The sequence below is a fragment of the Apis laboriosa genome, unplaced genomic scaffold (genome assembly GCF_014066325.1).
Source record: "Apis laboriosa isolate Shangri-la unplaced genomic scaffold, ASM1406632v1 scaffold19_cov150, whole genome shotgun sequence".
NCBI lineage: Eukaryota > Metazoa > Arthropoda > Insecta > Hymenoptera > Apidae > Apis > Apis laboriosa.
Genome location: NW_025222278.1, coordinates 3309077 through 3333666, shown reverse-complemented (window position 1 = coordinate 3333666; position 24590 = coordinate 3309077). Strand labels below are relative to the sequence as shown.

The 24590-nt window shown below is 30.0% G+C and overlaps 1 protein-coding gene across 4 annotated transcripts in view; it reads left to right on the top strand.

The window, feature by feature from the left end:
* LOC122712114 (echinoderm microtubule-associated protein-like 2) overlaps positions 1-8678 on the top strand; it is a 36166-nt gene extending 27488 nt beyond the window's left edge. For all 4 annotated transcript variants that reach the window (XM_043931486.1, XM_043931483.1, XM_043931485.1 and 1 more), the window contains 11 exons: positions 33-338; positions 552-624; positions 996-1202; positions 1839-2076; positions 2350-2507; positions 2918-3175; positions 3483-3620; positions 3928-4044; positions 5912-5999; positions 6413-6639; positions 7035-8678. In XM_043931486.1, the coding sequence (XP_043787421.1) occupies positions 33-338; positions 552-624; positions 996-1202; positions 1839-2076; positions 2350-2507; positions 2918-3175; positions 3483-3620; positions 3928-4044; positions 5912-5999; positions 6413-6639; positions 7035-7163 (1939 nt within the window). In that variant the 3' untranslated portion in view covers positions 7164-8678. The remainder of the gene's footprint in view (positions 1-32; positions 339-551; positions 625-995; positions 1203-1838; positions 2077-2349; positions 2508-2917; positions 3176-3482; positions 3621-3927; positions 4045-5911; positions 6000-6412; positions 6640-7034) is intronic.
* Positions 8679-24590: the final 15912 nt, after the last annotated feature.

Sequence of the window (24590 nt, the reverse complement as noted above, 5' to 3'; positions counted from 1 at the left end):
AATGAGAAAAAACAGGATATCTAAATTCGCAGCACGAGAGATATGCAGTACAACGAGGAGGAGAATACCGTCCGCATGTACCTGCGGGGACGACCCGTTGTCCTCTACGTTCCGTCGCCTTTGACGGAGTCGTACGACCTTCACAAAGTCAGCACACCGCCCCAGAGCAAATTGAAACTCGACTGGGTGTACGGTTACCGAGGCAGGGATTGTCGAAGCAATTTGCATCTACTGCCCACCGGTGAAATCGTTTATTTCGTCGCAGCTGTGGTGGTATTGTACAACATGGAGGAGCATAGCCAGAGGCATTACCTGGGTCATACGGACGATATCAAATGGTGAGTTAATCGCGACTTAATAACGATATGGTAAGGAAAATTCGCTATTGAAAATTTTTTTTTTTTTAAATACAACGCTTAAAAAGTTGAAGTACAGTTTTCTTTTGTAAAAAATAGATACTATAAAATTACTATTATTATAAAAGAAAGTATTAAGCTATTTTTTTTTAATCATATTAATTGAATATATTACATTGATTAAATATATTTCAGCATAGCCATTCATCCGAACAAAATGGTAGTCGCTACTGGTCAAGTATGTGGGACCGATAGGCGAGATGCTATGGTAAGAACGCGATTAAACTAGAATTAATCGGGAGGTGAATGAAAATAACGATTTTGTAATTTATTATTGATACTAAAACGCTTATAATTATAATTAGGCACGAGTCTAAGATTTATTATGTCACACGATATATTTCGTTTCATTAGATTCAAAGAAGAAATAAAAATAAACAAGATCAATAAATATATTTCGAAAATATAACAAATTTTACCATGATATTTTTTTTTATCTATTTTCTAATTTTTATCGAAAAGCATCGAAATTATTATTTTTCATTCGACTCTCTGATAAATATTCGTAATATATCTACATGTATATCTTAGGATTTAATTTACAATTAATCTAGGATTTAATCGTAAAATTTTTCTCAGCCACACATAAGGATATGGAATTCGGTCAGTTTGGCAACTCTTTGTGTGATTGGTAACGGCGAATTCGATGGTTCGATTTGTTGCCTCTCGTTCTCGAAGGCAGACGGTGGAAATTACTTGTGTGCGATCGACGAGACCTCCGATCACAATATCTCGATCTGGGATTGGCAGAAAGGAGAACGAGGTACCAAGATAACTGAAACAAAGGTATGTTCCAATTCTCTGATACAATTGTTGCAATTAATTAGTTTTAATTTAAACTTATAGATTATAGGAAACATATACCTACTATTTCTCATTCTTTCATTCTTATCATTCACTATAAATTCCGATAACTTAAATATTACTCTGCATAAAGCAATTGTTAAAATTTATTATGATCGTGAAAAGCTGAAAATAGTAGATATATATTTTCTCCTATAGGAAATTTTAAAGATTTTTTAATATATATATATATATATTAAATATCTTTTCTTTATCTAATAGATAAAGAAATAATTATTTTCTACATCTATTTTGAATTTCTTGCAATTTTATTACATTCAAATTAATTATTCTCCATTTTGAAGAGTTGTATTTATATAAAATTGAAATTTTATATTATATCGATATATATCAGATAATATCGTTATTTCTATAGAGGAGATAAATACACGTGTCAAGGTTAACGTATTGTGCAATATCGATTCATTTCTAAGAATATTATATATTATCGGAATCATAAATGTGCGAGAAAGAATAGAAAATATATAATTTCGGTCACAAAGAAACACATACACATTGATTCGTGAGTGTGCGAAACCGGAACCGGTCCATTCAATGAACGACGATGGTCAATTGCAGTGCTCGGTGGACACGGTGGTATGCGCGGAGTGGCATCCGCTGGAACGGAACCAGATCGTGTCCTGTGGGAAAGGACACCTGTCTTTTTGGTCCCTCGATAATGGTGGTATGCTGTACAAGCGGATGGGGATTTTCGAGAGCAGAGAAAAACCGAGATACGTCACCTGTGTGGCGTTTAATCAAAACGGTGATGTTCTTACCGGTGATAGCAACGGTAACATCATTGTTTGGGGCAGAGGTAAAATAAAAAGAAGAATTGTATCAGTGATTTCGATTTTTTTCTTTCCAATTCTTACGTGTCGAATATTTAATATTTTTTTTTTTTTTTTTTACTTGAAAGCTAAAAGCTAAATTTTAATACGTTACAATAATCTTTAAATTCATCCAGATCGTTGTTATTTGTTTTATTTAACATTTCAACTTTTGAAACATTTGAATTAATATCATATTCGAGATTATTAAGATAAAAGAATAATATTTGTAATTAAAATAAAATACATTTTATTTACAGGAACAAACACAATTTCTAAAATAGTGAGGAACGTTCACGAAGGATCGATATTTTCAATTTGTGTCCTGAAAGATGGTTTTATCGTCACCGGTGGTGGCAAAGATGGCAAAATTTTGTATTTCGACGAATCTTTAAATTTAACAGGAGAAGAAGCACAAGTAAGCAGAATTAATCAGAATATGGTGTTCAAATAATGATAAATAATTTTTTTTTTTTAATAACGATCAGATCACAATAGACAATAATGTTCATCATATATACAGTTTATAAAGATTTAAATAATCATTTAAATATTTTTCTTGGAAATGTTCGTTCCAAGAATAAAAGAAAAATGATTATTCATGTCTATTACTTATTTAGAAATTAGAATTGATCAGTGATGAGATGCGAAGACTTGAAATGTGTGGCAAGGATGAAGATAATTGATTAAAATTATTTTTCTTTTCTTTCTTTATTTTTTTCTTATCTTTTTCATTATTTTTCTTTTTTTTTACGCCAACTTAGAGAGCTCGTATAGAAATAAATGAGAAAACATTTTTCTAATAATAATACATTTTATATTTAACAGATCGAAGATCATTTCGGTGGAATTCGAACACTCGCGGAAGGTAGAGGTTCGCAATTGTTGATAGGAACAACGAGAAACTGCATTTTAGTCGGTGATGTAGGAATGGGATTCAATCCAGCCATGTTAGGTCACGCTGAAGAGGTTTGGGGACTCGCTGCTCATCCAACTCTACCTCAATTTGCAACAGCAGGTCACGACAGATTATTACAAATGTGGGATAGTCTCAGTCATACTGTTGTTTGGAGTAAAGATATTGGAGTTAGTATTTAATTAAATTATTATAATATAAATATTTATTTTTTAATATAGTGTTTAGTAAGTGAATAATGCGAATAATTCAAATATACTCAGATTACACTTTAATTGAGAAATATTTTACATTTATCAAACATTGTGCAAAATTTAAAACGAGTAATGATTCGAAATAACATCAAATCGTAATCATATACTTTAATGAAAATTTAATTTACTTTATAAAGTAGTATGTTCTACTTTATAGTTCAAATTGTGGAAAATAACATGATTACAATTCCGTAGTAATTAAATAAAATCTTTATTCATTTAGGAGCAAGCACAAAGCATCGGGTTCTCACCAGATGGTAATGTTATGGTGGTCGGATGCACTTCCGGAAAATGGTTAGCAATTGATAGTGAAACGCGAGAATTATACACTCACCATAGTGATGGTTCAGAACCTATTCAGGTAAATTGTTAATTTAGATAAAAATAATTTTTTATGCATTTTTTTAAATAAATGTTATATATCAATAAATATTTCTCTCTCTCTCTCTCTCTCTCTCTCTCTCTCTCTCTATATATATATATATATATATATATATACAATGATTAAAAAAATACTTATAAAATAAATTTTAAAAAAGTTTTATCAAATATATTAAATATTTTATTTTCTTTTCATATTTTTATTCAAATATTTAAAACTAAATTTAAAACAAAGTTATAAGAATCTTTATCCTATTGGTGAAATTGACTTTATAATTTAATTTCAGGTCGTTCGATTTTCACCAGATGGTACTTTATTAGCATTGGGTTCCAGAGATAACTATATTTATATTTATCAAGTTAATGAAGATGCGATTAAATATAGTCGAGTTGGACGATGTATGGTAAGATTATTTTTATTATAAATTTTTAAAATTAATAATAATTGATCCAAAAGAAATATTATAAAAGTTTTATCATGTAAAAATTAAAAATTAATACGTATGTATAGACATAATTATATATACGATAAATTTTTTTTTAAATATATAATCTTAATTTAATATAAATATATTTTTTATTTTATTACTTAAACTTGCTTTATATAATATCCTTTAATAGTTAATATTATTATTAACTATTATTATTATTATTATTGTTAAATATATGTATAATTATATATAAGCAATTTCTTTTAGAAATTATTTATATTGTTGTTTATATTCTTGTATATATTTACTATTATTGATATTTGAAAAAAAATATAAAATTACACATAAATCACTAATCAATATTGAATGTCTATTGATATTTAAAGATTTAAAATTGGATGCTGTACAAATTGCTTTTATGCATCATAAAATTTGATCTATAATCATATCATTTGTATATTTTCATTTTGTGGTATTCTTCGATGTTTTATATGTTGAGATAATATATTATTACATATATATATATTTATTTTCATTGATGAGCATGCAGTAATATGAATATACATACGTATATCGATGTTAAATAATTAGAAAATAATTTATTTTATTCTTTTAAAAGAATATATATATTTATGGAAAGATCATTTTTTATTTTTTTAATGTGTATGTATAGAAAATTAATTTAGAATCATGTCCAACCATTGTAAATGTTTCATTATTCGTCATTCGTTTGTTTAAGAAAAAGATATTTCATTTATGAACAAATATATACGTGTATAAATATATTTTCATTGATTACAATATTACATTATCGAAACAAAATGTGTTTAAAATTTTCAGAATTCAAAATAGTAAAATTTACAAACGATTAGAATCACAAATATTACATATATTATTTCTTGATTTCTAGCCAAAGAGGATACGCAGACGTGGTGTAAGACATGTTTTTAGTTGATCAAAAATGAAATGGAGACATTACATTATAAATTATTGAAAATTTTATAAAAAATGATTTAACTTTATATTTATATAATCGATAAAAATAGGAATTTAAAATATATAAAATATTTCTTATAATGATATAATTTTTTGCGTTTAATAGATTTCTTAATGAATTTCTATGACAGATTTTTACATTTGTTATTACATTCGTAAATACAATTCTTTAGAATGAATTATGTATTAATATTGTAACAAATTTTTTAAATTTTCGATAAAAAGCATTAAATATCAACTTTTATTATTTTATTTTTATCTATTTTTTAATATATTCTTTTTTCAATAATTTGTAAAAAAGAAAATTTTGTAATTTGTAAAAAAGGGACAAGATAAAATAATTACAATAATAAAAATTATTAATTTTAAACTTTAGAAGAATTACAAAGAATTATATATTTTTTTTTTTTTTCGTATCTTTGATTTTATTATTATTGTATTAGATGTGCAATCAATGAAATTATTTCACATTATATGTGAAATTAATGATTTTTTTCTATATTTTGATATATGTATTTAAAATTATTATGAAAAATCTTTAAAATTTATCATCAACGCGACGAATGTAATGTCTTTATGAATGATGCAATATTATCATAGCTATTCATAGTCACATATGAGCAGACATTTCTGTTTAAAAATTGCTTACCGCGAGCACGCACGGTAGTCATTGTTTGCACCAATTGTTGACACTCTTTCCATAGTAATGGCCTGTAAACTGGGCCAACTCTTTAGTTGCTTTCAAGGGAGCCATTGACATAATTTTTTTTTATTTGCGAGGCATTTAGAAGATAGAAGCGAGGAATATTTTTTTCTATGTTTAAACGATGAAAATTTGTTTCAGGGACATTCCAGTTTTATAACTCATTTGGACTGGTCAGCAGATGGTCAATATTTACGTAGCAATAGCGGCGATTATGAGGTATTATATTGTAAGTAAAGAGTTCCATATTTTTCCAATGTTTTTTTGTCATATTATATACTACTCATATTAAATTATTCAAGAAATTTAACCTGAGATAATAGGAGATTGTATACATTAGATAAAAAAAATAGATGAAATTTTATTTTATTTTTTTTATTTTTTTATTATTGAAAAAGATGTCATTGATATCCTATCTTATTTTACTTTTGCCTATATTAAATTTCATAATTTTGGCGAATTAAAATAATTAAAATAAACAAATTTAATAATTTTTAAATATTTTTTTAACTATTAAAAAAATTAAAATCACATTAAAACATCGTTTTGCATGAAATTTCTTTAAATGTTATAATAAATAATAAATTGATTTAAAAGATACGTAAGAAAAGCATATAAATAAAATTTTATGTAATATTTTAGGGAATCCCGGAGTCTGTCGTCAGATTCCACAATCATCGATAATGAGGGACATGGAATGGGCAAGTCACACCTGTGTAATATCATTCGAAACGATTGGAATATGGCCCGAAGGCGCCGATGGCACAGACGTAAATAATTGCACGCGAAGCAGTGATTCGAAATTGCTCGCAACCGGAGATGATTTCGGAAAAGTAAAATTATTCTCTTATCCTGCTTGTCAACCAAAGGTAACGCTTTAAATTAACGTTATTAGAAACTTAAAAAATAAATAATCAAGAATAATCAAGAAAACACTTACGTTGAATTGCATTCGAATTTTCGAATGAAAATGAAATTTAAAAATTTATAAAAAATATAACATGAACATGATTAATTCTCATTGATTGAATACGATTAAATGATAAATATGAAAAATATATAATTCTATATTTTTTTTATTTATTTTTTATTCACACAGTGTCCATATTTTATAAAAAATAAATATTTATAAATATTTGCAATTCATAAGATTGAAAAGATAATCATAATTTTACAATTATATTTTTGCGAGAAACGAAAAAAAGAAAATACGTGTGAATTATTATAAATATGTGATATCTAACAAATAATTTCTCTATTCCAGTCTTTATGTCACGCATACGGTGGTCATTCAAGTCACGTTACGAACGTTTCGTTCCTTCAAGACGACACTCGACTAATTTCCACGGGCGGAAGTGACACAAGCGTTCTTCAATGGATCGTAAACTATTAACTCTATTATATAATTATGTAACTGAAAAACAAAATGAAAGATACAGAAGCGATAAAACATGAAGCGGATGCTCTTCTGAATTTAGTGGTACATACAATGTTCGTTAAAAGGAAATATGCGATTCTTATTTAAATCAAGGAAGAGAATCGATAACGAATAAACTAATTATTTAGAAGAGAAATCTCGATTGAACGAGAAAAGATACTGAATGCGGTTAATGAAATATTAGCTAAATTTTACCGTTTAAGTGTCCTTTACGAATTGAAATGACTGAATGTCATGTAATTTCTTAGGTGTAGAACGATCTTCGTAATTTTTTGCTTCAAAAAAAGAAAATTAAAAAGAAGAAGAAGAGAAAATGAGAAAAATTTAGCGAAATCTTGTATCCACGATGTGGCAACAGATAAACTTATACAACTTACTTTAACAGCTAATAATAACGTAACGAAGTGTCTTTTACATATTTCGCAACTATTTTTCAAACGTCCAAACGCTGAATCTATATATTTCTGTGTTCTTTATCTAATTAATCACCGACGAAACGCACTGTGCTGTTTTTCACGTAAAAAAAAAAAAAAAAAAAAAAAAAAAATAAGCTGCACAGCTTTAGAGAAGTATTTACTTTCGTATATAATTAATATCATAATATAAAAAAATTAGATTACGATTGCATCAATTGCTCGTATCTATAGAAAGATAAATGTCATCTGTGTAGTGTAATATATAAGTATCTTCTGTTTTTTTTCTTTCTCCTCTAATTTTCAATTCACACTCACAGATTAAATTTTCTTCGTGAATAGATTACGTTCAATTTTGATTAAAAATATTTTTTATTCTGTTATAAATTAATCGGAATTGGATAATATTCATACGAGCCTTTAAACTGTGTTTGAAATTATAAAAATGATTGAAAATAGATCGAATGTAGAACATGTAATTAAATACATGTAAAATAATGAAATAAATTTAAAGAGATAATTAATAAATTGGTATGAACGATGTTACATATCAACAGAATATTTTAGGATTAATTGCAAAAACAATTGAAATTATATTTTATTTTATCAGGAAATTATAATGTGTTTATATTTGATCACTGAATATTTATAAATTGCTATATATTAATATTTTCTAGAAATATAATATTTCTACCACGCAGATTTAATACTTCTGATGTAATACTTCTGAAAATGTGCATAAGAATACGTCGATGAAGATCGAAAGCTAAAATATATTTTGCTGATTTCTTATTAAGTTACTTAATAATCTTTCAATTTAATCTGATCTTTTCTCATGTATCACTTACATATAGCTGTAAATTTGTTTTCACTTAGGGCTATATAATAAATATACAGATTTACTTTTATATTTTTATATTAGAATTTTTATTCCTGTTATTTATTGTTCGCAATGTGGTTCGAGATTCGAATTCGTTAATACATCCATTATTTTTTATTACTCTTTTCTCTTTTATCATCTTTTTCTCTTCTCTGTTTAAATAAATTTTTAAATAGATCTCAGTTTAATAATTGATCTGTGAACAAATAATTTTTTTTTTCTCCCCGTGTGAATAAAATTTTTCCAATTTTTCGAATTTTAAATCATAATTTTTCACTTTTACAGAATATTATTGTACTCGTGGGATATCTTTGGAAAGTCATTTTTACATCTATAGGCCAAAACAAATATAAAAGTTTGTACATAAAAATATCGATTGTATACTGCAATTATAGAACGAATTATAAAAGTAATGAAAAATTAACTTTTCAATAAAAAAAAAATTATGAAATACCTTTTATATTCATCAAATTTGCAATTATGAAAATGTGATTGAACGATATTACGTAAATACTATAATAGAAAAGAAAAGATTACGTATATTTCATACAGAAGATGTTATTTTTTGCTTATACTCTACCAAAAGAAATGATACCGATTAATATTGTATGTTCTCAATAAATTTGAAGATATATGATAGGCAAGATAAAATATTATTTTGAATAGTAAATAGCAAATAAAAACGAGAGACTGTATTTTATTTTAGATTATAAATTTAATTTTAAAAATAAATATTTTATTTATTGAAAAAAACTTTTGAAATAATATTAGAAAAAATATTTTAAATTATTTATAAAAGATTTTTAAATTGAAGTATATAAAATTTCATTTGAAAATATTTTATTTATTTAAATTCGTTTTCCTTATACTCGTAAAAAATTGCTGCATTAATTCATTCGGTAATACTACTCTATTACAACCATTAATATTAATTGTAATTTAATTGTATTTATTATTTATTATATTTTATAGAAATAGAATAATAACAATACTTTTGCGCGATTCATTTGTTCGATCATATTTTCCAAGATTAAGGTGAAAAAGTAGACGGACATCATAAGTTGAGAGCCGTTTCGCCTCGATTTCGCAAGTTTCCCCGATTTAAAATGAAATTTAAACGCAGAACGAGTCTCGAGTCTCGATCTGTATGTATATACATTTATTACTACAACTGCTCATGCATTAATTCATAAAATATTTTTCAGTCAACTCGATACGAGATTACGTGACTCATAGTCATCTATGATTAGAATAATACGATAATCGATAAACTTAGCTCGATTATTGTTAATCTATGTTTTCTAATTGGTAGAAAGAAAACGAATTTAACGTAAATTGTTTCTTGAAATCTTAAAGTTACGAATCTAAGATTTGGCATTCGATAATTGATTAATTTAGTAATAACGAATGATTTAAACGAACGGTCAACTTATATGTATATTTTACGTGAAAATTAAATAAATGTATGAAACATTATTATAAATGTTGAATAATTATATTAACATGACATTTATATCGCCTCGATTAATTTTTTTTAATAAATTTAGAAACAAAAAAAGATTTAGAAGAAATATAAATTTAAAATGATCTCTTGGAATTCATTGAATAGTATATAAATACAAAATGATTGATTTGTTAACTCCGATCTGTTAAATTTGATAAGTATTTGTATTTTTTACATTTTTTTTTTAATACAATTATAGTAAAAGTAATTAAGTAATTGTTCTTCTTTGTTTTTTTTCAGAATAGTAAAATATACGATATAAATGAAAGATTCGTTTAATTGCAAAATACTTGATGTTAAACGTCATCACATTTGATATTATAAGAGAATAAATTTCTTTATAGTGAATAATCAATATGAGTCGCATCTGTAATTTTTTTCAACCAATTATGCATACCTCATAATAAATATATTTCGATAATCGTAAGAATTTAATATTTTTATTTGATTTTTTTTTTATTTTTGTTTTGTTTAATTTGTATCCGATTTAATCGTATTATTTGTTTAAATTTTTTTAGATTTTCTTGGTACAATTTTTATTTATCTTATTTATTCAACTATTCTTGTTTAATTATATTTTAACTTGGATATTTTATTGAAATTTATCATTTATTAAAAAGCGAAATTATTCATATCGTTTTGCAATTTCGAATAGTTGAAAGAAAAACTGCGAAAAATAGTGAAAATCGAGTTGTTTATGCCTCGCACCGGTAAATCTGACGCAAGTAATTTTTATAAAAAGGAACCTACATTCAGTTGAAACGTGTTTAGGTACTAAAGTAACTGGACCATGAAGGAACAAGACATTTCCCACATGCGATTTTTCCCTCATTATTATTCCAACTAAAAATTTTTCTCATCAAAAAATCGTTAACAGTGGCCAGTTCGAATCATGCAGATAAATCAAATTACTTGCGATAAATCATATTTTTTTAAGTAAAATTGTAAACAAGAACGTTAAAACAATCACTATATTGTTATTATTTAGTTAGTCTATTAATAATTCAGTTTATCTTTGAGGAAATCAATGAAATTATCAAGAAAATTAATTTTTTATGATACAAGACTCACGTTCACAGCATGGACGTGATATCAAGCGAATATTCTCGAGGAGAATACAAATTAATGACGAAGCACAAGAGGTTATGTTATACGCGATACGCTACGTTTTCTTCTGCCTCTGTCGAAAACTCGACACGTAAAAGAATGAATTAAGTGTTATGTAATTTTTTTCATGACAGTGTGAAATATATCGCGATTTATGACAGTAATTCTTGTGTCAGCGTTTATCAATGTAGCGTAAAATCCCGTTTACATCAGGCAACTTTTGATCGATCGATCGAAATAAACTCGAATAAATTCGCTGCTGCAAACTTATTTTCTAAAAAAATCAAAAATTTTCATTATATTAAGGTTTATTGAAAAGTAGATTATTATTTCGTTTATTATTAACATTTCGAATTTTATTACAATTAATTCTAGTTAAATTTAATCCTATTTGATTCTATAAGATTCATATTTTATTAGAAATAATATAAACAAATGTTTATAGGAAAGATATATTTAACTTGTTGTCTCGATACCGAATCGTGTAATTGTATAAAAATCTCAAATATCAAGAAACAAACTCAAAGAAGAAAGAAAAGAAAAGGTTGAAAATAGGAATTTACAACTGTGGATCCAATATTTTCTAAAGGCTCGAAGAATGAGAAATAAAAAATACGACGCATTTATCTCGAACACGTTGTTGCATTTCGATTAAATGCAAAAATGAAAAATAAATAGTAAATTTTCTATTTCCTGGTAATTTCAAACAATAAAAAGAAAAAGATGAAATCATATATTTTTACTATATAAAATATTTCAGTTTTAGCTTTACTTCAAATTTTCATCTAGTCCATATAACGTTTCATGGAAAAGTTGAGACTTGAGTGGATTCAATTAAAGATACAGGATCTTATTGCGTGGTCGCAGAATAATAAATCTGGAAAAGACGAGGAAGACGAGGAAGCAGGCAACGCCCTCGGGAAAAAGGATGGAAAAGGATGGAAGGGTGGAGGGGTGGCCTGATCGGAGACGACAACTACGCGGGGATGGAACCGAGCGGAGCGAACCGAGGGAGGATCGAGGGAGATCAAAATCGAAGAAAAAGAAGGGGGACACACTGTTGGCTTCAAATCAAGGACCAGACGAACCGGTCTACCCATCCGTGAGATGCGTCTAATTTTTTTCCCCGTTCTTCTACCTTTCTCTCTCTTTTTTTTTTCTTTCTTTTCCATTTCTTTTCCTCTCTTTCTCTCTCTGTCTCTGTCTTTCTTCTCTCTTTCTACTATACAGGGTGTTTCTAAGACAGGTGGTATAAACAGGAAGAGAGTGATTTTACGTATAAAGAATAATAAAGAACGTAAGAATAATAAATTACGTTCATGATTCCGCTTTTGAATAAATCAAGTTTGAATTCTCGAGAGATTATTCTACATAAGTAAAAGTAAATAAAAAGCGTCGATTTAAATTTTATTTTCGTTTTTTCAGAAAATCGAAATTCAACGTACACATATATAGATATAAGATCAAGAAATAATGAGAATAATTATTTAAAAATCATCTGATCGATTTCGAATCGAAATATGTACATTATATATGTCAATGAATCTTCAGTTTTCGAGATATTGCAAAAATATTTTTTATTCCGTTTGTGATATATAAAATTTTAACATGTTCGCGATGCTTTGAAAGATCGATATAAAAGTTGATACACAGAAATATTGATTAAAGCTTATTTATTAAATTATAAATAATTGAAGTTCGAGTTACACAATCTCGCTTATATCATCCATTCTCCAACATTCGTAGGTATACGTTAGCCTGAAGGCTTCCTTTTACGTGTCCTTTTCTTCCATAGTATCTTGCTTTTTCGTCAATGCTTCTTTTCATCTTACAAACATGCCTGCAGGTGCCTGGTTGGGGACTGTCCAGAAATCTTGCTCGTGAGCCCTGATTTCCTACCGACTACCTTGTCCACTTTCTCTTTCTCTCTCCCTCTCCCTCTCTCTCTCTCTCTCTCTCTCTCTCTCTCTTTTTCTCTCATCACGCAATCCTTTCGATCCGGCTATGGCAAAGGAGGTGTTAACTGGAAGGAATAATTCCGCATGTAAGTGTCGCTACTGTCGAACAGAGGGAGCCTGTGAATTGGCGTGGAAAGAATAACAAGGATTTTAATATAGGAAGTATTCAAGTATCGTTGAACGCCATCTTTTTGTCAAAACGTTTTCATTAAACGAAACGAAACGAAATACGGAACGATCAATTTTTTTTTTATAGAAATTACTTTTTATAGCTTGGAACGATTGTGCGATTAAAACTAATTATTTAATTGACATTTTTAATTTTTCATAGTGCAAAAAAAAAAAAAAGAAACATAAGAAATCTCCAAGTAAGGATATTTCAAGATTTCTAACAAAATATTAATTTCTGAATATTTTGAATATTAAGTTATTTTTATATTTTTATTCAAATTTTATTTCTTCTTTTCTTCTCCCTTTTCCCTTTAATATGAAATTTTATTTAGATTAGTTAAAATTGGATTTATTAGCAAATCTTGGTAAACTTTAATTTTTTTTTACGAAACATTCTATGATTGATGCTAAAATATTAATTATATTGTGTAAATTTAAACTATTAAAATATCATTCGTTATATATCTTTTTCATATACCTTTAATATTAAATAAGATTTAATTGATTGAAAGATCGAAAGTATTATTCGAGATGAAGAAGTTCTTTCTTATTTCGCTAAGCAAAAGAGAAGAAAAAAAGAAAAGAAAAGAAAAGAAAGAAATAAATAAATAAATAAAATACGGCACAATTAATTTATTCGACAAATTTCACGAGAAAAAAAGCTAAGAAAGCTCGAATGATCCTTAATTGACAATTAAGGCAGATGATTTGGCGCTTCTGAACGTGATACGAGAATATCTAAGATATTTTAATCGTGTTAGCTGCTGTCAAATATCGATTGACGTTGACGTTTAGTCAATCTTTACTAATCTTTACCGTCAATAGACAGTTTTAACGTGGATAATTAATTTATTGAAATTTTTTTATACATTGTATTTATAGAAATTTATATTCGAAAGACGACTTCAATCAAACGTTAATGTCAATCGTAAAAACAATATGGCGTATAATTGATCGTCAATACTTTCGAACATAATTGCACGCATACGTTCAAAACATTCCAACGCATTCTGTACTTGTTCTCTCTTAGATATTTTCGTAGATATTTTTCTCCTCTGCATCACAGCAATGAAATGTCATGATCAATAAATGACTAAAAATCGAAACACACGAGATTTCGCGAGAAGAAACGTAGATTCTTTAGCTTTACTAACAATGAGTTTCTAAAATTTGTAGATTTTGATAAGCATATTCCCCACGCGTCCCTAATCTCGGAATATATCTCCGAGGAAATAGCACGTTGTACGCAAGAAGCGAGAAGAAAGTTCAAGGTGTTCGAACGTTATTCAGGATCGGCGACCCTTCCAATCGTCGTTGAGGATTCGTTTAGAAAGAAAAACGTTCGGTAGGAGGAAATCACACGGTTGTACCGGGAATACGTAGAGAATATTTAAGAAGGTGCATTGCTGCACGGTTCCACGATTCGAATGCAAAGCCGGATCGTAAAAGGCGCATCGAATGGCTCTTAACGTTTTCTCTACGGAGGATTTCGATTTTGTCACTGTTTCTTAAACGCGATTTCGTCTCGTCGCGATTTGACATTTCCTTCGATGATTTCGAAAAACTTTTTATCTTAGATTTTTTTTTAACGGTTGGGAAATATTAAACGATTATATATACTATTCGAATGATATATAGAATTTTATGGATAAACTTTCCTTACTTAAATACTTAGCAATCTGAAAATTATGATTTTGATGTTATCGTTAAAGTTAAAATATTTTGTTATTTTTAAATTTTAATAAATAAATAATAAAATTTGTCGAACGGATGATCCGAATGAAATTTAGCGATTCGATGACAATACTGTATATTAGAAATTTTGTTCGAGTATATTCTATATATTTCCAATTTTAATATCGAATAAATTGATATAACGAATCATCGAACGTGTTGGATCAAAGATACGTGATAAAGTAAATACCGCTATAAATTCGAAGATCTGGAAGAAACACGACCGTTCCGAACGTAAACGAATTATCGTGCAAAAGCGTAACGAGAGGGACATCGCACACATACACGCGCGCGCACACCTTTCCAGAGAGATAATTTGCATGCGACCGACCGATGAATAATTTTGCTGAATGCGAGTGAAAATCGCTTGGAGCGGATCGATTGCCCGAACACACGCGAAACACAAGTATCTCTTCTCTAATACGGAGAATCTTTACAAGCGCGAAATTACGAACTCGCGAACGAACGAAATCCTATTTGAAATCAGTGAGATTTCGTCATCGAGATACACGGATAGAGATAATTTCTCCGCATGATGAGATGGCAAGACGCGATATGTCAAGATTTCTTAATTTTAAAAATCTATGTGAAAAATCTTCACGAATCTTCCCTGTAATTATTAACGTTTAAATATTTACAGATAATAATAGGCATTGCTTCAATCGTCGATTGCCGAAACTGAGATATACGCGTAATTATATTCCTCTCCAACGTCATTATTATATCCTATCACTTTTTTCATTTTGATTATACAACGATGGTTTATCATCCTTAATCGATCGAACATTTTTTTTTTTTTTTTCTTTTTCCTTTACGCGTGCAAGAAGTTAGCAACGACGCAACTTGAACAGTTTACGCCCTTTACGTATGAAAATGTAGCGGCACGCGAGATGGCCCCATTAATTTATTAACGCGAAACCATATGGCCAAGCGCGGTGGACGCACGAGGGGAGATCTATGGCAATTTAAAGACCCGTATTTTCGTAGCGGACACGAGCTCACTCGTTTCTGACGTAACGCCATTGTTTAGGCAGGGAAGCGGGTGGACGAGCAATTTACAAATCAGTTCGAATGGAATTGGAGGATATGCGGGTTGGCATCGGGGGAAATGGAGAAACGAAATGAATTCTGAATCGTTCGAAACGATCATTTTGTCGCGTGTCCCACATCCGATCGTTGATCGGCTTTCGATTAAATTTCCTTCTCAATTATTCCCTTCCCACGGTGCTCCTCGTTGCGTAGCGTTACGAACGCACGAACCACTGAACTTTGTAAAGACGATATTCGAAATCGAATATTGGTCGCGCGTCGTCTCTATCTCTATCTCGTCCATCGTTATCGAGAAGGAAAGGAAAAAATCTGAGACGAGGCGAGATAAGATAAGAGTCAAGAATCCGATCTTATTCGCGAAAGGGAATAAAAGAAGCAGAGGAAGAGGAGAGAAGAAAAGAGTAAGAGGTTGATCGGTGAAATTCTGCGGTAGCGAATTCTTGCTTGATTCCCGGTCGAAAATGTCGGACGAAGCGAAATAAAGAAAGAGAGAGAGAGAGAGAGACAGAGAAAAAAAGGAAAGATGATGGCCGACGATGGCGAAGACCACGAGGGAAGAAGAAGTAAGAGTCGTAAAACGGGTTCTCCTGGACCCCCTCGGCCCTCCTTTTCTTCTTCTTTTTTTAACCGTAGCTTCGATCTTTCGCGTTAAACGCCTCGATGTTTTAAGGAGCGACGACAATAACTTAACCGGTCAAAAATCAGCAACAGATCCCGGTTGCAATCGCGATCTATCTAGAGGGTGATCGATATCGATCCTCGTTCGAAATTGACCACGCTGCAACAACGAAACCCTATTTTATTTCAATTCCGCAGAGGAATATATTATATCGATATGCGATAACGTTGTTTCTCTATTATTTTTCTCACAGTTGCTTATTTTAATATAGAACCGATCGCGAGTTACAAATTATAGGTATCGATAAAATAAAATTTCGATGTATAGCAATAACAGTGATACAAATACGCTTCTATCTACGATATTTATAGAGCTGAATAGAGATTTAATGATTTATTTATTCGTATCTCGTGTAATATCGATATTATAATATTCAAAAAATCGATTTAAAAAATACGCGAAAATAATTAATTCGAAATAATTAACTCTTTATCTACGAAAATTATTTTTTCTAAAACTTGTTTCCTATAAATTCACAATACCTATTATAGTCCATGCCTGTCTTTCGAAACACCCCTAATTCCAAGTATTCCATCTTTGAAAGATTTTACGATTTCCAGGAGTACTCGATGTCTTCCTCTTTGAACTCTGCGAATCTCTCTGTCCTAAACGTAGACGTAGTCCGCTTCTTCGTCTTAACGCGAGGTTCGTTTATATCCGACGACTCCTCTTTTTCGTCTTAAATGTCACCACGTTTTTTTCACTCTGACAGCTTAATTACGCATGCACGAACAATTTCGTCTCGCTTCTTCTCTTGAAATCTGAAAACGATTTACTCTTCAAACGTAAAGCAAACGTTTCAAAAATCGTACGTTATTTCAATTTCACAAATCTCCTTACTTCACGCAAGCTCCTCTTTTATGACAACGCTCTGTCACACGTTACGTAATGATCTCAACGCTATTCCCCCGTTGTCGCTTTCTTTTTTGCATCTGCGGCGCTTCGTCGATTCGCGATTACTTCCATGCTGCTCCTCCTTCTTTTTTCTTTTTTTTTTTTTCTTTTTCTTCTCCCTAATGGCCGCGTTAAAATGATGGAGGGAGGCGAAACGTGTATTTACAATAACGGGTACAACTTCCTCGTTTTAGAGGCTCTCCTTCTCAAATTGAAGGTTTCGATGTTGAAGGCCCCGATCCGATCGCCGTCAAGATAATCTCGGCCGTGTCGTCTATCTCTCGCCGTTATTTTCGATGATTAACGCGCGAAATTCGCTATCCCCTTTTTTTTGTCATGGAGGGGGAAAGGGAAAGAAAAAAAAAATTACGTACCTTTAACGCGATTATTTAACACCCGAAAGAATTGTAAGAAAAATATGAGAGGGGGAGGAAAATGTTTGCGTTGTTTCGTAATAATGGCGTGTTTTACCAATTTTTTATACATGGCATCGGTAATTGCGAAGGAAGTTGAAGCAGCGAAATACTCGTATAGTAATTATCCGTGTTTATTATGCGTATCGGGCGCAGGAGTAGCGTGACCTTGGCGCAAGGCCATCTCGACGATGATACTTGAACGCGAAAAATATAAGAGATGATCTCGTTGCATATCGTCCCGCTGTGGAACGAGTTTGCCGGTGAAATAATTAAAATCGAGCGCGGTTATTATTCGTACGCAAGGTTGAGTACGCGTACGCTACCGTAAAAAGTATAATGGAAGCCTTGAATTCTCAAAGAGACGCGTAACTAATGAGGCTAGGCTCGAACGAGACGAACGATACGTTATATGTTAATAGTCCATTGACTCATCGACGTGAGTGGGGATCGAAGGCAAAGTAAATTAATAAAAGTCGTCCATTAATGGATCGTTTCATCGATCACAACGTGGACCGATGAAAAAAAACTTTACGAGCAGACAACTTGAACAACGGATTGATGGGTCGAGTCGTATTATACAGGGGAGTAAACAACCGTTCTTCTACATCTATCTCGTTACGAAAATTCTCGACGTATGCGCAAACGTAATAGCGCAACGAGGTGCTTATTAATTATTCGTTGGACAGATAAGAATATTTGATGAATCTCGAACAGAATGTATATAAGATGAAATATACTTGTATATACGTGTATGTGTCATATTTGCGTTCGAGCAGTACTCGTTTGTCAAAATTTCTATATCCTTCCGAGTGTTTTCGAACTCGAAACATAATTGCAATATATTTGCAACTTGCGTTTCGAACCTGCTTCGAACCTGTTCGAGAAAAGAAAAGAAAGAAAATGTTTTATCTATTCACTCTCGATTTCATTCGTCAACAATCCTATCTTCCGACACTTGTCCGTTTCACGCTCTAACTCGTCGTCGAGCTGTCCTCTTTATCTTCCGTCAAATTACAAAACGTATAAAAAATTGGCCGTAACATCTATCACACCTCGATAAAATTAAAGTGTTTACGTCGCAATTTACTCGCCGGTGGAATGGAAAAATATACGAGCAAACTTGTATTCCCGGGACACTTGGGGCATATCCGTGAGGCTTCCTTCACACGATTTCCTAACTTTCGATCCAATGAAGGATCAAAAAGGATCCTAATAGACGTAAATGGAAAAATTATTATTTTCAAAGTTATAAGCAATTTTTTGTCACTTGGGACAATATTTTATATTCACACCTACGTGTCAAGCGTGCGATGAGACAAAGAGGGAATACGTGGAATATTTCTCTGTAATTATAAAAAAACGAAGCATATTTACATATTTATAATTAGAAAAATATTAATTTTTAAACATAAATTTCTTTCGATTTTTCTACTTTGTTTTAAAAAAAAGAAAAAAAGAAAAAGTTTTAATGTCTTTTCCACGTCCAATTAATTTAAGTATCGCTTTTATGCTATCGGTCTGACAAATTTTAAACTTTATTTATAGAAAAAATTAATCAACGAAACTAAGTAACGTCTGAAAATGAAAGGAAATGTTCGTAAATAAAGAATAAAGTAGATATTAATAGGATAAATTGTTACGCTAACATTACTAAATTTGTTAAAAAATAAAGAAAATGTATCGTTACAGGAATTTGTGATTCTTTATGATCGATCAATATACGCGATATCGTCATCGATATGCGATCGATGGAAGAAAAGAAGTTTGTCTCTGGATGGATGAAACGACACGTTGACGAACGAGATTCGCACGGCGCGCGTGATATTTCGATTTGGACGAAGATTGGACGATCGGTTTAACGGGTGATTTCGTTTGCGGTCGAATGCGATCGATCGGTCCGCTACTCTAATGCTACTTTACTCGCGTGTCTATGATTACGCGATCGTTCCGTGTGAACAGAGCCTAACGCAGCTCCAACAATAAATAGCGTAGGGCCTCGGATTTTTCTCTTATTGTAGACCTGCTAACAGCTTGCTTTTCCCTAGCGAGACCGGTTCTTTTAATGGGCCCTCGTTAATTATTGTGTCGTTCGTTGTATCGAACGTTCTAAACAAACTTAATCCTCGAACAGAGCATGGTCTGTTCGCGTTCTAACTCATTTCGCTTCATTGTGCGCGATTTGAAAAATCTTTTGCCCGATAAACCTGTTAAATTTAATTAAATCGATTTATACTTATGTTATTTTAAAACACTTCGAAGTCTCGTTATATCGTTCCATCTCTCGATACCTGCAATATAGTTTCGAAGAAAGCATGGAACTATTCTATGTAATATAATGTAATATATAACTCGAACTAATTTAAATATTAAATTATTTATTACAGTTCAGATTTAAAACCTCGCTGCACGTGTATTCTATTTCTTTCGATTTTTTTTTTTTTGCGATCGTAAAAAGAGATTAGAAAAATAGTGTTGATATATAAGTTATTCGATCGAGTTAAGTTATATCGAATCTTTTACGTTATCGTTATCTTTTACGAATTCGCGCGTGTAAATATTACACAAATGATTTACGCAACGAACGATTTTGCAAAACTATAAAACGCATAAATATTGTGGAAATGCGTGGACGACGATTTATTACATGGAACGTAAGAGGACGAAAATAAAGCAGAAATAGCTTTAGACGTTGTTGGCCACGTAAGGTATTCATAGAAGTTGGAGAAAGGAGCGATTCTTTGATCTGGCGAGTGCAATGAAACGTCGATATCACGGAAGAGCGAGGGGAATAATGAAAGTCGTTGCATTCGCGATTGCGCCGGTCATGATGCACAGGCGACACGATTGAAATACCACGGCGTATACTTTCCGCCATCGTGCATTACAAAGAGGTCTTCCATGGAAAAGAAGGGGTCGCCATGACGGATTTTCCATGACGAGCTCGGTGGGGTCAAAGGCCGAGAAACCTTATACCGCATACCTTGTACAAGCGAATACCGATAGAACTCGCTTTACCTATGTCCTATCCTTTTTTTTTTCCATGCTATGAAACTGCGAAACATTGACGCGTGAAATCTGACTTATGGTGAAACTCTTGGAAGAAATTGGAAAAAGATTTTAAAGATTTCGAACGCACGTTCCGCGAACGTATTAACACTTTGTATACTTTGGAATATGAATTTGGACATGAATTTCGAGTGGAATTTGGAAAATAATTTCTTTCTTATTAGAAAAAAGAAAAAGTCGCGAGAAGTCGAAAATATCGAGTCGAAAATTTATCTCGGTATTGGAACGGGTTCTCTCGAAAATATACGAGATTTATACGGGATTCCAGCAATTATTTTTTTAGCTTTTTAGTTTTTTAATTTCTGAAGAAACTGTTATTATGGTTCGTCGAGATTCTCATATTTTCAAAAAATCCGAAATTTTCGCGATCGGATCCACGACGAGCATCGTGTTCCCGCAAAAATATTACTCTCGAGAGCAAATGTCGACACAGAAAGAGACCGATATTTTCGAATATGTCGCATATTTCTAGATTTTTCTATTAAATCTTTGCAAATAGATAAATAAAAAACGTGTAAGGATCAGTTTTGCTTTTATAATAGAATTTTGAATACACGAGAATCGATACAACTTTTCATCATATGCAAAAATATAATATCTCATATATTAATTGATAGATGCAATGATATTATTACAATAAATAAATTGAAATCATGATAAAGGAAAAATATATACGTTAAAATTTCGGTCGTAATTGTATTACTTTCTATGCTCTCTATTAAAAAGATTAATTAAATCAATGAGAAAGAAATTGTAATTCTTTTATAAAGAAATATATGCAAAAAGTACCATTTTCATGTAAATTGGAATAATATATCTTCTTATAACTATTCTTCGCATGTTTTGTAAATGTTCTTTCATGTTCAACGAAATGAATTATTTATGATTGGACGTTACACTCGTCGAAGCAGAGAATTATTCTTCTCGTCCAAGTCGAAACTTTTAATTATGCTTATTAAATTTTTATAAAATAATTTACTTCTAATTGTAATGATTTTTAAAAAAAGATATTTTTTAATTTTATTTAGAATACTCACGGGGATTTATTATTTCGTTTAATATTTGTTTCTCGAATTTAATTATGCGAATCAAAACGATTCTAATTGGAAAAATCGGATAATATTTTTTTAATTGAAAGTTTCAAAAAGATCATAATATTGGAACGTAATTTTTAATTCGTTTTGCGTTTTTTTAATTCAACGAAGGGAAGAAACGTTCGAAAAATTATTTTCTCATAAAAATAAGATAATTTTTTAGATCTTTTTTTCTTACATCGAATTAAGCAGCTTGTTGGTCGTGAAAATATTTTCGCATTTTTCGAAACATATTTAATTTATCGTTTAAATTCGTTTTCTTCGTGAATTTTTTAAATTTTTATCTATTTCTGATAGAATTATTTCAAATAGGAAACTTTAATTATAGGACTTTTTGTCAGATAGATTATAAAAAAATATCTTGAAATACAATATCGTATTGAATTGTTCAATATGAAATGAAGCAAAGACAGATAAATATTCGCCTATTCAAAAATTTCTTAACAATAGTCATGTCTTCTTATTAATATTCGTATTAAAAATTCCATTAAATATTCATATTATACTATAGTTTCGTTAAAATATCATATTTTTACGCCACATTTTACGCCATGTTAATTTAAAAGAAAGAAAGCAAACGCAAACAACTGATGATGGACTAAGTTTCTGATAGAATTGGCATATATTTACTGTTTGGTATAAAGTAATGTAAATTACACTTTGTGGCAAGTTTCCAAGTCACTTCTTGTGTAATCATGTATACCATGAATCGTAAATAACATCGAGGAAACAATATACTTCTCTGTTACAAAATCTCAAGTTTATGAATCTCAATGTTATCGAGATTAATCGTTCTCTTTCGTTTTGCGTTTTTTAAGGGAAAATTTTACTGTTCGATTATTCGATGAAACATCGATGAATCGTGATGTAATATTTAATAGATAAGACCAATAAATAAATAACGAAAAATTATAAAAATATTTAATAAAATATAATGTATTAAATAATAGATAACATTATGGAGAAACTTTAAATTTAGAAATTTTATTTCGAAAAATTCAAGCAATATCGTTTCAGCAATAAATATCTACATTTTTTTAAATTGATCATTCATCACACGATTAAATCATACGTGAAACTATTTTCGAAGAAACATTATTGTGCATTATCGTAAGAATATTTTACCGCGAAATATTTTAAATGGCTAATTATAAAAATTAAAGTACGTCTGTAATTTTGAAACTGCATGAAAATAATAAATCTTAACAGAATAACGAGTCGTTACTTGCCCACCGACAGTTTCATAGCTTTGCTTAATGTAATAGTGACCCGTGGTGGACTTTGTAAGTAGCCAGTTGTTACTCGGCAATTTTCAATAGCAGGCGCTTGTCATTAAACATCAGCGTCACTCTTGACCACTTAAGGCCATCATGCTTAAAACGAATCGACCAATAGCGACCCATAAATATTATCATCCTAGTAAATCAGTGTGCAGTATCTATAAAAAATATCTCATCTTTATCTAACTCTGATCTCGGAATTATAAATCGTATCTATGAAAGAAAAGATGCGATCGATGTGTTTATTCGTAAATAATTTGACCATTTGCTAATTTTAAACGTTTTAAAATATTTTTATGTTAATGTTAACTCATTAAGAACCTCATATTAATGCAACATTATTATTTGCAATTCTTTATTCTCAGATAATTTACTTAATTTAATTCTGGTTTTGAACTTTGTAGTTATATAACATAACATTGTTATTTCCAATTCTTAAGTACTTTATTTAATTTAATTCTATCTTTGAACTTTATAGTTGTATGTTAATGCAACATTGTTATTTGCAATTCTTTTATCCTAAAATTTACTTAATTAAATTCTGTTTTTTTAAAATATGAAAAATAAAACTCAAAAATTAGAATATTTTCTTTATCGTTTCTTTTTTTTAATTGCAAATTTCAAATCGTTCCATCGATTAATATCTTGTATTAATTTCAAATTTTACAATTACAATTTCAATTCAAATACCCTCTGCGAAAACTTTTGTCCCAAGCTGTACTTTATTTCTGTAAACTTTTGACCTATTTTATGAAAAAAAAAAAAAAAAAAAAAAAATTCGATTAAAGTGTTATTTATGAATGAAATACGTTAGGAAAAAATTGGCACGTAATAACCGTGATTTACCTATATAATAATACCTGCATAAATATAAAGTCGTTAACGATTTCTTCGCTGAAACGAAAGTATGATTATTTGATTATTCGTTATATACGAAACATCATGCAACAGGGGAATAGAAAGTAATTCTATCATTTCGATAAATGAAAATGTAATTTAAGAGTTTACTCATCCCGGTAATTTTTATATAAAATTTATATTCATCCTCTCTAAAAGTAACGTTTAAAAGAGATAACGCGGCAAAAAGATTATGAACTTTTATTACGTGAAATTACCATTTGGATGTACAGTTATAT